Source organism: Pavona decussata, unplaced genomic scaffold (assembly GCF_977016875.1).
Source record: "Pavona decussata unplaced genomic scaffold, jaPavDecu1.1 SCAFFOLD_76, whole genome shotgun sequence".
Classification (NCBI taxonomy): Eukaryota; Metazoa; Cnidaria; class Anthozoa; order Scleractinia; family Agariciidae; genus Pavona; species Pavona decussata.
In genome coordinates, this window is record NW_028145494.1 from 1,070,716 (window position 1) to 1,086,575 (window position 15,860).

At 39.1% G+C, this 15,860-nt stretch overlaps 1 protein-coding gene across 1 annotated transcript in view; it reads right to left on the reverse strand.

Annotated features, from left to right (window-relative positions):
* The window catches only part of LOC146476525 (putative E3 ubiquitin-protein ligase HECTD4), a 47,741-nt gene that overhangs the window by 30,133 nt on the left and 1,748 nt on the right, over window positions 1-15,860 (reverse strand). Inside the window, exons 2-17 of the mRNA XM_085114399.1 lie at window positions 14,893-15,210; window positions 13,601-13,739; window positions 12,442-12,802; window positions 11,832-11,969; window positions 11,476-11,580; window positions 11,100-11,240; window positions 9,892-10,441; window positions 9,054-9,174; window positions 8,749-8,850; window positions 6,029-6,100; window positions 5,559-5,780; window positions 4,869-5,090; window positions 4,086-4,310; window positions 2,255-2,415; window positions 1,073-1,239; window positions 373-704 (exon numbers count right to left, since the gene is read on the reverse strand). Of these exons, the coding sequence (XP_084970525.1) occupies window positions 373-704; window positions 1,073-1,239; window positions 2,255-2,415; window positions 4,086-4,310; window positions 4,869-5,090; window positions 5,559-5,780; window positions 6,029-6,100; window positions 8,749-8,850; window positions 9,054-9,174; window positions 9,892-10,441; window positions 11,100-11,240; window positions 11,476-11,580; window positions 11,832-11,969; window positions 12,442-12,802; window positions 13,601-13,739; window positions 14,893-15,210 (3,376 nt within the window). The remainder of the gene's footprint in view (window positions 1-372; window positions 705-1,072; window positions 1,240-2,254; window positions 2,416-4,085; window positions 4,311-4,868; window positions 5,091-5,558; window positions 5,781-6,028; window positions 6,101-8,748; window positions 8,851-9,053; window positions 9,175-9,891; window positions 10,442-11,099; window positions 11,241-11,475; window positions 11,581-11,831; window positions 11,970-12,441; window positions 12,803-13,600; window positions 13,740-14,892; window positions 15,211-15,860) is intronic.

Consider the following 15,860-nt stretch of genomic DNA (forward strand, 5'->3'; position numbering starts at 1 on the left):
TTCGTCAAGGAAGAGTATGTTGATGAGAGCGAAAATTAACTTATAAGAACAATTTATTCAAAGGTCTAAATATGATAAACATTGAGAGCCGCTGTTAACTGTGAAAATTTCTTTTGCCTAACGATAAAATGTAGAATTGGGGTAAAATGAAAGAAAAAGCATCGCAAAGACACCGGTAAAAGCTCCAAGAAATTAAGGTTTGTTAAATTACTAATACGAATTCTTTGAACCACGTTTATATTGTAGCGTTAACTTTGTACCAACGTGAAATAAAGAACCCAAATGAAACGGTATTCATAGCCAGCTAAACCCAAAAGTAAAGAGCCTTGATACTTTCCAAACTTCTCAGTTAACTTGTCAGTTTTAATGTACCTCTTGTAAGTGAAAATCATTGAAGAAGGCAGCACTTGGCTGTAGGACTCCTTCCTGTACGTCATTCAGCTCATGCGCCCATTTCTGCTCCATCTCAGCCATCGTCTGCAGTTGTCTGATCAGCCCATTCAGCCGACTAAATACATCCCTCATCACATCGCAGAGGTAATTATACTCTTCCCCCTCTGTCTCTGTTGCCTGAAGAAGCTCCAGCCCATGCACAGTCTTGGTGAGTCCCAAGTGTTTGATGACACACCGTACCACTACCTCCTCAATGGCGTCGGGTTGGAGGGCTTGACGTAGGCTTGGACGCAGTGTGGGGGCTGTCACACCTGAGTATAATAGTAAGATGGTTAATTGTAAGCTTGGTCATGAAATAAGAGAGATGCAGCATCCAGCATGTCACGATCATGAGACAAAGACAATCTGAGCCCAAAACGAAAGTCAAACCAACAGTTGGTTGCTCTCTGATAGAGATACAGGGTGAGCTGGGTTGGTTATTTATTTTATATGTGACAAACCCTGAATACTGCTAGGATCAGCAGCATCCAATTATGCTGGTGGACTTCATGCTCTCCATCTCCAAGTTGGCCGCAGCAGTTGCTGCCTCTTCCCAGGTTTTCACTCATGTCCAGCAGATCTTTCTCTAATACAAAATATGAACATATGTACAGAGCATGGCACTGGGAGGGATTATTACCTGATGCCTCTCTGAGACGTTTTAAAAGCTCAGGAGAAAGTTTCGAGCTTGATTTGGTCACAATGCTGTCAAAACTGGACACAGTATCCTTCTCTGATTCAATGGTAATGGCGATACCAGAAGACCCTAATGTTGACACTGTCTCAGCTGAGGTTGGCCATACACATCTAACAAAACAAAGAGAAGAAAAAATTAACCTTGTCAATGTAAAAGGCTAATACATCAGGCAATTCCAGCAGTGCCCAACCCCTCCATCGCTCCGGGGGGAGGGCATTTTTTCCTCCTTGTCTGTCTTGGGTACTAGACATTAGTCTACCCTTGGGCATTTGACAACCTTGTGACTGTCACCTCCTTTCAATGATACGTTCATTGGTAAAGACGATCAATTTGTGATTAACTTTGTCTCAGGAGGATGGAAGGAGTTACTTCTCACCAATGTGGCCCAGGTTCCAAATCCCTGACTGCGTTCATATGTGGGCTGATTTTTGTTGACACTCCCCTAGCTCTCAAGGTTTTTTAATTCTCAGTAGGTTTCCTTTACACTTTGATGTTTTTAAACCTTGTTGTCAAGAAGGAGCTGGAGGTGTCATCTCTTCAAAGGTCACACATTGAGATTTTGCTGACTGATTGAAAACTTAGAACCATATATTAACAAGTGCAGTGTTGATGTAATATATCCAACACGAGACACAGTGTTTCCCACACATCAAAGACCGAGAGGAAAGTTGAAAATACGATGCGTAGCGGTGTGTTTTTGACGAACTTCAAGTTTTTTGATATTGTGATGAAACACTGTGACGAGTGTTTGATATCACTTCTCAAACAAACTGATTCTGAAGGAGAAATTAAGGACGCAAAAACGAGGAGTTTTTCATCAGATATCCAAACACGTCACACTGCATGATTTCCTTTGTCTTTGACTTTTGGATTATTAATGAGTTTGAGAAGGTGACTTCCGTAAGGTTTTGTTGCCCTTTGTAGAATACTAAAACCATCAAGATCTTACAAGGAATGTTTGGTAGAGTGCTTAAATGACTTGTATCTTGTTTGTGGCACTTGAAGAACCCACAAACGAATGCAGAGAATTTAATCATAGGTTCTTTGCTGTATCCCCTTTCCTGCGACTCATAAGATATCAAAAACCTTTGCAAAGTCAAAACGAATAAATTAATAGTGTCATACCTTTGTAGAAGTTTGGAATCAAATAAATGTTGACAGGCATCTTCAGCTTCAGTGTTGCCTGGGCCCTGGTATCTAACATTTAGCAAGCTGTGTGTGAGCAGAGAGAGGCTTAGGCACAAGTCAGTGAAGAATGGCAATTTGGAAGGTTTTTCATCATGTTCCTGAAAAGGTAAGATAGTAATGTACAAAAAAACTATTTCCAACATGACTGCTATGACTATTGGCTCCTACGAGGCAAACAGTGACTATCAGTCTCTGTAGCACAAAGCATACATTGGTATCAATACTCCCTTTGACTGGAAACTACCCTCTCTCTTTAAGGCTACCCATAAGCAATTTTATTAGGTTTCTCTACAGTTCACTGACACCCAAATGCATGATTATTTGGGTAGTCAAACATCCTTCTGAAATTCATTAATAATTCATCAAGAGAAAACAAAGAAAATCACTACTGTGACCGTGGTTTGGATACGTGTTTCTAATTCCCATAAAATTTTGCCCACTTGAGCCTTGTATTTCTCCAAGAATTAATGATCATTTGAGAAGCCATATCAAATACTCGAAAGTGTGTTTCATCAGATAGCCAAACACCTCAAAGTCGTTTAAAAAAACTCGGCTGCACCTCGTGTTTTCAAGCTACTTCTCAGTGTTTGGATATCTGATGAAACATACCTCATGTTTGATATATTACTTCCAAAACATCACTAAGTACTTCAATTTAGGCCACGTTAATCAGGAGGCAGTGGTAGTTAGTGATTCTCCCTGTGGCCTGGCACATGGGGCAGTCCCATTGCTTTTTAGGGTAGTAGAGGGCATGTCCTTGGTAAGCACCCTTTTTCTTTTCAACTGATTATATCAGTCATGGCATAGCAGTGTCTAGACGTAGCTGTACATAGGGTTGCCATGGTTATGCGTTATGCTCACTTTAAATGTCCCACAGCTTTCCCGGCCTTTCCAGAACCAGCCCCCAAGTTTACTGATTTGGTGATGAGTGTAATCATTTTAAATTAGCATTGAAGTAAATATGACCCAACTTGGCATGAGGCTCCCTGTTGCTCAGTTGGCAGAGCATCCAACTGTGGTCAGAGTGTGGAGGATCAAGCATTTGACTAATCTACTCTTGACCCTTGCAATTCAATAATGCTTACTTAATACAGTTGAACCTCTCCACAATGGCCACCTTGGGGACAGAAGAAAGTGGCCCTTGTAGAGAGGTGGCCGTTATGGGGAGGTAGGAGTGTAATATGACACCTTTTTTTTCGGAAGTACAACATGTTTATTATAGCAATCCAATCTTAAATGATATATAGAGGTGAAATACACAATAAAACGTAAATAATGTTTCGAATCAAAATGTTAAAAAGACGAAACGAGCAAGGTTCGCAACATTCGCTATGTTATTGTAGACAATTTATGCTTACTGCAGCATATAAAGGGAACACAGTCAAAATACGTATATCATTAAAATGGATACAGAAACGTAATGTTCCGAAGACAAATGTGGATTACAGCATCGGTTTATAAAAAATGTGTTTTTGACCCGGTTTTTTGACAAAAAAGTACTGTACTGGCCTTTGTCGAGAGGTTATTTTGGCAGTTGGGGACGCAGTTTGGTGGCCGTTGCCATTGTAGAGAGGTGGCCGTTGTAGAGAGGTTTAAACAAGAGCTAATGTATGGACTGTCCGCCGGGACAAAAAAATGTGGCTGTTGTGGAGAGGTGGCTGTTAGTGGAGGTTCGACTGTATCTGACAATAAAAAACACTTGTAATGAAAAGAAACACAAGCCCATGTATTCTATTCCACACCAATACAACCAATGATTCTACCTTACCTTGGTGCTCACAATGCAGCTAAATCCCCACACTGCATTGTCAGGTGTGTTACGCTCTCGAGAACTCTTCACTTGAAAAGATATGGTCACCGAGTCACCCTCCACCTTGACAGCCTCCTTGGGCCAGCCTAGCCGCACCACGCCTCTCGCACCTACCCCATATGAGTTACCACCAAATTCTGCAACTTTACGACTGGTGGTGGTCTTACCAGCATAAATAATCACCTGACAGAGTCAAACAAACTGTTTCAGCTCTTTCCTCACCATAAATCAATTTCATGATTCATTTTTTTTTTGTCTGAAGTGAGCAAGAACCAGCTTTCGGCTTGGCCAAAATTTTTTGAGGATTTTTGACCAGTACCTTCAAATTCACAGAGGTACAAGCGATTTTCCCATTTTCCTGAAATGCGCTGTGTGAAGACCCTTTTGCCTAGCGTTTTTTGTATGACCTTGAATTTGCCATACTTTTCTTATAGCTTTTGGAAAAAAAAGAAAAAAAAAAAGATTTTTAAGTTTTTGAAATTGTTCAAAGCCTGAAAATAAAAGTAAACAAATAATTTTTTTGTCTGCCCTGGCCAGCACTTGAACTTGTGACCACCAGATCACCACTTTTTGACTGAGTTACACTTGGAGGTCTGGGGTTGGTGACCAATACAAAAATTACAGAAAACGGAAAAATAAGAGAAAGAGAAAGATAAAGATAGGGTATTACTAGAAGCAGCATGTCATGCAAGTAAGGACCATTTTTAACGAGACCATTTTCTAATGGCCTGACTGCCTCACCTTATCGTATTCATACTGAGTAGCACACCGGGGGTCAAACTTGAGGAACAGACACGAGGCCCCTGGCAGCACCATTGTCTTGCAGTACTGGTATTCATCCCGGACAGGATGGAGGCTCTCCACCCTGCGAGGGCTTGACCATGGTGAAGGTGCAACAGCAGAGGAGACTCCTTCAGCTTTATCCTCTCCAACAGATTTCAACTTAGATGTGAGGTATGCCACCTGAACAGTTCCAGTCAGAAAGGTAGTACACATTGTCAACAAATTAGAAATAATATTAATGTTACTCCTATGGGGCCACCGATTCGGGGGTTGGGGGGGGGGGGGGTGGAGTCTAGGGGTGGTTAAGTAAAAAATTTGCTTTGCTATTATTCTGCATTTGAAATTGCTTTCCAGCGTCAAGTCCACTTTTGTAAGCATTCTTAGGTGGGTATAACTTGCAGCACATCACTGGTTCAGGGTCATGTTGACAGGTGGTTACAGATGGGCTATGGCCAGGCTTCCATGGTGACTTACAGCCAAGTCAAAAGATTGGTACCCTGCTCTCTTTCTCAATGTACTTTCAGTGCAATGATAATACTGAAATGGCTTTAGCTTTTAAATATTACTTATACTTGTCAAACAATCTTGTAATTATACTTCTTCAGGACAAGACACGGTTTGTTGTTTGTTAATTACAGTTCTTCTTACCCTTGTTGCCATCACTGTTACATTTGTTACAGCAGGCAGAAAACGTTTGGCCACAGAAAGTTGAAGGCATTTTTCAGAAGACACAACAGATGCAAGTAGAGGTAGGGTCTGTCCCACAAGAGTAGCTTTCATCACATGCTCTAGGCCTTCAACTCTTGATCTAATATCTCCTTTGTATTCCGTTGAAAGCTTGGAAAGAACCTCTAGCACCACATCAAGAATCTGGACACAGGAAATCAAATACAAACATGCATTACTAAAATTTGAGGGTCCTTTATAATTGAACAAGGTTTAGAGGACAAGAATAACTTCAAGTACGTGTACATGTAAAGTTTAAGGAGGGAAATACTGATCTTAGCTAAACCAAAATAATGGAGATCTTTTGGATTATGCTGGACTTTCGATGAGGTATTGAAGAAACCTAGCAATATAATATGGAAGTAATTTCAGCAAATCTTTGGTGCACCCACCTGCTGGCAAGCCTCTATAATTTTTAGTGACAGCATTTGACTTTCAACATGTTTCACCACATCACTTACAACCTGATAACAACAAGAAAATCATTCTATTAATTTACAGCACGGCTGTAACAAAAGGCAATAAAACCTAAGATATGAAAGGGTTCCATACATGACCCAACTGTTGACTTGCAAATGACTTTGTTTTTCCATGGCAATTTATAACTCGAGGCATAACCAACTCATAGTAATTTTTTTCACTGCTTTTTGTCGTTTCAGCTCAGATTCACTGTTTTTTTTTTCCATGTGGCCTTTAACTCCTCCAGGAAATATTGCCTCAATGTTTTGTCTGCTGTTTTGTACTCTGTTTTCTAATAAAAAAAAAAATCTTGCCCGTAATAATAATAATAATAATAATAATTAATATTTGTATGGTGCAAATTAGTATGTGTATATGATCAAATGCGCCTAACAAATTGTATATGTAAAAAATAAAAAATAAAAATAAAAAATAGTTAATTAAAAATAGTTATTTACAATTCTTACAGTCCTTACATCGTATTGTAAGCAACTCTAAATAAAAATGTCTTCAATTTGGACTTAAAACATGTGAGATTATCCTCGTCCCTTATTGCGCTCGGCAGTTTATTCCACAGTGATGGTGCAGCAGCAGTAAAAGCCCTGTCACCGAGTGTCTTCTTCGTTTTCGTGGATGGTGGTACTAATAAAAGTTCAGAATTTGAGCGAAGACCATACGTGGAAAAATTCCTAACATTAACGAGATTACAAATGTAATCAGGTGCTTGGCCATGTATGGCTTTAAAAGTAATTATTAAAATCTTAAAATCAATTCTAAATTTGACTGGTAGCCAATGTAAAGAAAATAACACGGGAGTAACATGGCTAAAGCGCGGAGTTGAACAAATCAGCCTGGCAGCTGCATTTTGCACGCGTTGCAGCTTATTAATATGAGTGGTCGGTAAACCATAGAGGAGACTGTTACAGTAATCAATGCGTCCCATTATGAAGGCATGCACTAGCACCTTGGTAGACTCCATCGTAAGAAACTTCCTGATGCGTCTTATATTATGCAAATGGTAGAAAGCAGCTTTACATATGTTAGTGATGTGCGTCACTAAACTGAGGTTGGTGTCAAACCAAGTTCCAAGGTTTCTTGCAGAAATAACAGGAGCCGCGCTGACACCACCGACCGATAATTTCTCGATATGAACTTTGCTAAGCTGTTGTCGTGTACCAATTATTAAGAATTCAGTTTTGTCGTCATTTAACTTTAACTGGTCAGTAGTCATCCATGCTCTGATTGCCTTTATGCAAAGTTCCATTGCTTCAATTGCTTCAGATTGGCTTGATGAGGTGTCAGGATTGAATGACAAGTAGAGTTGTGTGTCATCTGCGTATGCGTGTGCTACAGGGAGATGATCTTTTATCACCTCAAATAACTTGCTAGAATAGATGGTAAATAGCAGGGGTCCCAAACATGAGCCTTGAGGGACACCATGTGGTAACTTGATACTGTCAGAGAGACAGCCCCCTGAAAACACGCGTTGTGATCGGTTGGAAAGGTACGATTCAAACCACTTCAGAGCCGTTCCTGTGATGCCAAGACTTGAATGTAGGCGATGAAGTAAGATTTTGTGGTCTACCGTGTCAAAAGCCGCACTGAGATCTAGAAGAACTAAAAGTGTCACATGTTGGCGGTTCATGTTCATTAGTATGTCATTTTGGACCCTTAGGAGTGCAGTCTCAGTTCTGTGGAATTTCCTATATGCAGACTGAAAAAGGGGAAACAGGCCAAAATTCATCATGTGATTACACGTCTGATCAAATACAGCGCGTTCTGTCAGTTTTGATAGAAATTGAAGATTACTAACAGGTCGTAGGTTCTTGAACACCGGATCAAGACCAAGGACAAGGTTTACAAGGACTACCTTCCACTCAACGGGGAAGTAGCCCGAGGACAGCGATGAATTAACTATGTGTGTGATGACAGGGAGGAGCACGTCGAGACAACCAACAACCAGTGAGGTTGGCATAGGATCCAGGGGGCAAGTCTTCTTCGCTGACTTCTGAATGAGAGCACATACATCACTCTCAGTGAGAGGGTGGAAGGCGCTGAATGTACTACCATCTCCCACTTCAGAGTCAATGGGTACTGCAGCATCCACATCGGTCGCATCGATATCTGCACGAATTCTGGTGATCTTACGTACAAAAAAGACATTGATGTCATTAGCCAGGACCATTTTATCATGATATTCAGGAAAAGATAATTCATCCTTTCTTGACAGGAGTTTCTTGGTAGCTTGAAATAGCCTTCCTTGATCAGCACTATTCTCATCAATAAAGTTAGTGTAAAACGCTTGTCTAGCCTGATTCATGAGATGAGTCACGTGGTTTTTCCTAGACTTAAAGATATTAAGATCAGACAGTAATTTAGATTTTTACTCCAAATGAACTGCAAAAAAGCAAAAAAATATTGGGGTAATGTTTCCTAATTACCGTAAAAGAAATTGAGAGCCAACTCCAAAGATCCGGCAAATCTGAGCTAAAACAACTGAAAACGATCTAAAAAGCACTAAAGGTTGGTTATGCCCCCAGCCCTTCAATATACTTTACAGAGCGTTTGATGTTATTGTAACCAAAGGTGACCTCCTTCCTCAAGTCAGAGGACTAAACCAAATTTGTTAATGTGACACTGTGAGGAAACCAACCTCATCAACAATGAGAGATGATTCCTGATTGTCAGACACGACAACTTCCTTCCAGCCAGTGACAAAGACAGCTGTAAGATACTGGAGCACTGGACACAGGTCCTGTTTCAGAGAAAAATACTTGTGAATATAAAAATTATACAATTTTTTCATTACATCATACATGTACATGTATGAGAACAATAAGAACAAGGCTTTATTTTTCCTGTTGGTGTTCACCTCAGGGCTTTGTGTGGTTCTTGGCCATACCAACAGGGTGCTATATTTACATTGTGAAAGGAATTGTTTTGGGATTGACAACTTACTGGATGTTTGGACACCAATGTACAAAAGACCTCATCATCCAAACTGCTACATTGGAGGATAGTGTTACAGGATTCTTTGATGCAAACCTTGAGAGCTGCAAACACTACATCTTCAGCTAACCTAAAAAGAATAAATTACATGAAAACAAAGGGTAAAGTCACTTGACATAATGAAAAAAGGTCAGTGTCAGAACTAACTCTTTCTCAAACTTACATCCTCTTTCCCACCCTTGCTTCAGGAAGTTCTAGCCTCTTTGTGCTTTGTCTTGTACAGCACATTAAACAATGAATAATTAAAAAATCGACCACAGTTTTCTATGGATTATACTCCCATAGACCATAAAATGACCTCACAAAATGTTCAAAACTCAAGTGGAACCATGAGCCACACTGTCTGGTGAGTGGTTTCACTGCCAAGTTTTGAACATTTTATGGTGTCATTTTATGGTTTAGAAAACTGCCCTCAATTTTTTTTACAATAACATGTAAAAAGTATCAGAAGAATTGGCTTTGTTTTCCATAGAGAAAGTGCATGCGTTACATCTGACGACATTTTAAATTTCTGTACTCTAACTTATAGATAATAGCTATGAGCCAATAAGCGAGTGGGAATTTTGAAATGTTATTGTAAAATGAGATGTAATTTGTTCTCTTATTTGTCGGAATTCTCATAACCTTGGAAATCCAGGGCCGCTTTCCACTTAGCCAAAATGTCCAGTTCAACGAGTTGAAAAATGAAATAATGGTATGGAAAGACACATCAGAAATTTTATAGAACAAGGAGTTGACCTTTATAGGTACTCCACTCTTAGCTTCAAAAGGTGTATTTATTTTTTACCTTCCTTTAAGAGATACCCCTGGGTCACTGTTCAAAATTGTGTCGGCTAAATGAATAAGTAATATATCCAAAAGCTGTGCCATTCCAGGAGTGGGATCCTGTTCAGACAGTAACAGCATAAGTAAAGCACTCCTGTCCACTGCAGTTGGATAAAACACTTCCAGGCCAGCCTTCAACACATTACAAGTCTCCAGTAGTACTTCGGCTCCAACAGAATCAGCAGGTGAGCAGATCAGTTTCCACAGCAAAAGTCTTGTCTTAGTAACATCACTCACATCTGGTTTGGCCCAACCTGCACATACACGCCTCATTAGAGTCTGTAGTGCAGCTAACATGGCCGCTGTCATGTCTTGATGCCCTTCTGTTATGGCAGTATTCAGCACACTGCAGATACGGCTCATGTCATGTGAATCGTCAGAAGGGCCAGACAAGGGAATCTCACCATTTTCTATTGAAGCCACCTGTATTTTGGCATCAAGTCGTTTGCAGAGGAATGTTATGTGGTGTGCTAATGAAGACATGGCATCCAGTGGATTGATGAGATCTTGACCTATTGAAATGTTAGGAGAAAGCATGAAAAAGAAAAGGAGACACAATTCTTCAAAAGCAGTAAAATCAACTTAAAGGGGAACATCAAGACATGATTGATCAAATAAAAGACACATTCAACAAACATAGACTTGCATCTTTGGTTAAGTGACCAAAGTGCACAGTCAAATACTTCTGTCCAGTGTGATTTTACTGCAAATTTTAATGCACACATCACTATTTTTTAGAACTAGCGTTGCAAAGGTTTTTGTTTTTACCAATTACAGGATAGATAAACTGCAAATGTTGAATCATAAATTTAAAAAAACAGATTACCAATTAAAACCAGCAAAAACATAAAACATAAAATACTAAAACAATCAAAAAGGAAAGGGTAAATGTAAGATATGCGTGTAGGGAGAAGGAACACAACAAGTATTATTTTGTTATTCAACAGAATGTTTTTCGACAGGAATACTGTAAAGCTGATGAAGGAAAAAATTAACTCAGCATCATACACATGAACAACTTTGTTTACTTTAAATTATAATTATAATTATTATTCACAATACATTATTTTGCATTATATGACTGTATAAATTTTTGTCAACATGACAGTCATTAGTGGTCAAGCAAGCATACAGGTACCAAGTAAATTATTTAAACAGACAGTCTCTAACCTGCTTCTTGAGATCCTGAAGGAGTTTTAAGAAGTTGGGATACTTGATTGTAAGATGGATATCCACCTGCAGCCCATTCCCTGATCATGTGATTACTATCATAACTCCACAATCTGCCATTGACAGAATCCTGGCACACAACTGGAAAGATGTAAAAAGGTGTCACTTTATTCAAGGGTTTAAAGAGTTTTGAAATCACTTGGTCACTACATGCAGTACTCGACAGAAAAAGTACAACCTAGAGGGAGGCTAGAAAATTCAGTTATACACGTAAGTCTTCTGAGTGAAAAAAGAACTTTCCTTAATTAAAATACACTACTTATTACTTCAAAGGGAAAATTATGATGGGAAAAAATCAAGAAAACAGTTTACTTACTAAGACCTGGAATGATTAGATCTTGCTTTGCCACAGCTGAATTGATTACATTTTCTTGTTTTACACAACAGCCATCCACAGTTGAAAAACAATAATTCATTGGACCTGCACCAGAAACATGTATAATATAATTATTATATTATTAACAAACAAATTTTATTACATGCTTCTTGTCTGTAATGCTGAGCGTGTAGTTATAATATTATTTTAGCAGGGATTGCTGCAACAGTTTACTGTACTGCTGTAAGTCTAAACTTAAAGAAATACAATGAAGACTTGAATCACCAACAAAACTGGTTATAAAGACATTGGCATATACTTAAGCTAGCAATAAACGTTATCAAAATGGAACATACTTTTAGGACCCCTTAATGACAGCAACAAAGGAGCAGTTGAGTTTGAAAGCTGTGGAACCACCATCACTAGCATGTCACCACTGATAAACATGGCTGTCTGTTTGAGAGTACTCATTGTCAATCCACAGCTTACCATCTCTGCAATTTAAAGGAAAACAGTTTCAGGTGCATGTGCTGCATAGTCACATTCTTCTGTCCACAAACTTTGAATGGCTTTAAATGAATTAAGAGAGCACAAAACAGAAAGTTCAAGACGTGAGGTTGGAGTGCTGCATATTCTACAAGTTGTCTTCACAAAGACCTTTGATAGCACATAGCTTTGCACTGATTCAAAATAGAGTTATATTTGGATTACCACTGTCGCTGACTCCTTTTGGTTCGAAAAGACGCTCAGAGGATCATTCATGTTTCATTATTTTAGTTCTTAGGCAAAATACACATGCTTATTTCATTTAATTGTCAAATTTATGCCTACAGATGTGCATTCTTTGAACACGCAAAATCTGTTCAGTTATTCCAGGACTATGTTTTTGGTTTAATAATTATTATTGTAAGAGGCAAGAACACACTCTGGCTCTATCTAGAACTTGACTGCACAACTCAGACATACCATCTGAGTCTTTCTGAGCCATTGGGGTTGTTGGTGAACGTCTGACTGGAAGAGGGGATGCAAAAGAGGATGGTAGCTCTTCCTTCTTCATCACAACAACTCCATCGCTACAAGGAGAAGCCAGCACATCCAGTTCATCATCGCTTGGTTCAAGTTTGAATTCTTGTAAGAACAAATCAATCTTTTTACTCTCTTGGCCAGGCCCAGAGACTTCATTCCCAGCAGGCTCGGAAGCTTTAACAAGCCAAAGCCAGTAGAGATGAACTCCATCACTTAACATCTGTAGGGTTTTGTGTTGTTGTGTTTGCAACCCATCAACCTCAGTTTTGATTGGGTTTCTTAACTTAATTGTTCGTGTGATCTAATTGAACAGAAAACACAATAGATGTTACGTTATTTATAAACATTCTAACTTTGGCAGCACTGAACTACTGGTTCTCCTAGTGTTATATTGGCCTGGAATTGATCTTGGCAAACCAACTTGTGTCAGCCAGGTTCATGTGATCTGCCCCTCCAACCACCAAAATGATATACCGAAGAGCTTGGTGAACACAAGGAGGGTGAGATGGCTAGTGACTTGTCAAGAATGTTGTGACTTAGAGTCTGCCCTACATGTTTCAAGCGCACACTTGTGTAAGTTGTAAGACGTTTTAAGCCAGTGAACTGTTGGTGAGTTGTGGGTTACCTGTTGGTGTTGTCTACCTTAATCATAATTTTTTTTCTTTCAGAAACCCAAGTAAAAATACAAAAAGTACTTTGAATTCATGACTTAGGTGGATTGGACAAGATGAGTTTTCTGGAAAAGCAAGCATACAAAAATTAATAATAATTATTACAGTTGGATGTTACTTTGCAAGCCCTCTGATTGTTGATTACATTTCAACTATGTTCTCCAAAAGTCAATTTGATTCCCTTGATAATTTTTTTTTACCAGTTGTCTGTCAGTAATCTGTTGGTGGGCTGTAAGTAATCTTTCAGCTAACTGTTGGTGGATATCGACAGTTCACCAACAGTCGGCCAACAGATTTGTGGGGAGTTGTTCTTCAATTTTATGCAAAATTCCAGCACCTTTTGAGGGTTCCTTAAAAATTAACAAAGATCAACCACATCACTTTTACCAAAAGGTTAGGAGTCCCTTTCTTCCTGGTGCATATATTACCTGCAGAGAAAGTGTGTCCAATACATAGCACATGTTTGTAGGTTCACTGTCAAACTCTTTTGGTCGAAATAATAACCGGCTTTGTACAAAGGCAAGCCATCCCTCCTTCAGATTGGTGTTTCTTTTGTACACAGCCCCTCTTAAAAACAACAGATTAAAGTCATTAATTCATTGTACAGAAACTGTCTTTCATTCATTTACAGTCAAACCTCCACTAACAGCCGCCTCTCCACAACGGCCACTTATCTACAACGGCCACTTTTTTTTGTCCCGGCAGACAGTCCGTACATTAGCTCTTGTTTAAACCTCTCTACAACAGCCACCTCTCTACAACAGTAACGGCCACTAAAGTGCGTCCCCAACTGCCAAAATAACCTCTCGACAACAGCCAGTACAGTTCTATTTTGTAAAAACCTTTTTTATAAACTGATGCAGTAATCGACATTTGTCTTCGGAACATTACGTTTCTGTATCCATTTTAATGATATACGTATTTTGATTGTGTTCCATTCATATGCTGCAGTAAGCATAAATTGTCTACAATAATATAGCAAATGTTGCGAACCTTGCTCGTTTCGTCTTGTTAACATTTTGATTCAAAACATTATTTACGTTTTATTATCTTTTTTAACTATGTATACTATTTAACATTGGATTGCCATTATAGGCTACAGTAAGCATGAACTTGGCACAATAAACATGTTTTACTTCCTGAAAAAAAGGTGTCATATTACACCCCTACCTCCCCATAACGGCCACTTTCTTCTGTCCCCAAGGTGGCCATTTTGGAGAGGTTCAACTGTAATGTCAAATGACAGTAACAGAAGACAGAAACAGTTGCCAGTAATGTCACATTCTATCCCTTCAAATCACCAATTGAAAGTTGGTCCTTCTTTCCTCTCCTCCTCCCACCCCTGTCACAGCCAAGAGAGCCTGCTCACAAGCCACTCCTACTGGGTTTTCGCCCGTTGCCTCACCAGTCTCTTTTAGTTTTTTTGTTATTGTTAACTTTCTTGCACGCGCAGCACACCCATTTACTCAACAATGTACAGAAGGACTGCTAGCGAGTTACACTGTAGCACTAGGGGATGGGGGTACTCCTTATGTTATCAACATGGGTATCTTCCACCCCAAAGGGAAAACTGCATGATATAGATTTTAAGCATTTTTTTAGCATTTTTTTAGTGTCTGGGTTTGAGAAAGGGTACTGGAAATTATACATTTTTGGTCTGAAATATGAGAGAAGACAACACATCCAGGTATGAATTACTAAACTGATTTTCAGATCTTACCTTATTGTTCCGTATTTACCAGTGCCAATTTTAAGCAGACCTTTACTAGCTCCACTGATAAGATAAAGGAACTTCCCATCACAAGCAAGACTACTAATGTGGCTACAGCTTGTAGAATCATCAGAGTCTGATAGGAAAGTTTCAAACTGCCAGCTGTTAATAAAACGAGAAGTCTGCAGGAGACTAAGATCGCTGAGTGAACCTTTCCTTTCGTACTCAAAAGTTCTCCTCAATACAGTGCCAACGGGAAGTTTGCCAAGCATTGTCCTTTGAATGAGAAGAACTTCAAGAACTTGAACAAACAGCTGAATAGAAAGTCTGCCAGAGAACACAAAAGTATATCATTATATAATATTATTATGATTAAAGGTGACACTGTGACATTAGAAAACAACTTGCACATAAGAAATTGTAAGATAGAGAGAACTGCAATCATTGAAATTTTTGTCATTTCATTTACACTTGGAGGATAAATAGCATGTCCATACATGTTTCCTTTGAGGTCCGTAACAAGAAGTGATCACAACATATGAAATCTTATGGTAATTATGTCATGCTTGCTAAAATGGTGGCTATCTTGGATTGCTGGATTTCCCCAAAACTTCAGGAGAGCAGCAAAGATTATTATTATTATTAAAAGTAACACTTACCTAGGAATCCTTAAAAGCATAAAAAATTACAGAAGAAAAGCAATTTTCCATTTTTTAAAAAACATGCCTGTCAAAAGTTTGGTTGCCATGGTAACATCCAAGTCAATAAACACTAACTGACCACATCAAATTGTTCCCAGATAAAAAGTCATAAGGTTTCATTGCAGTTGCTTATATATTAAAAATGTTATTCAGGTTCAAAGTCACTGTGGGCAGAGTCTGCCCCGCCTCCCCCCCACCCCCCACCCCCAGAACTGCATTGCACGTCAAAATCATTTGCAGAAACTTTTTCAAACCCCTTATATGGAGCCACAAGGA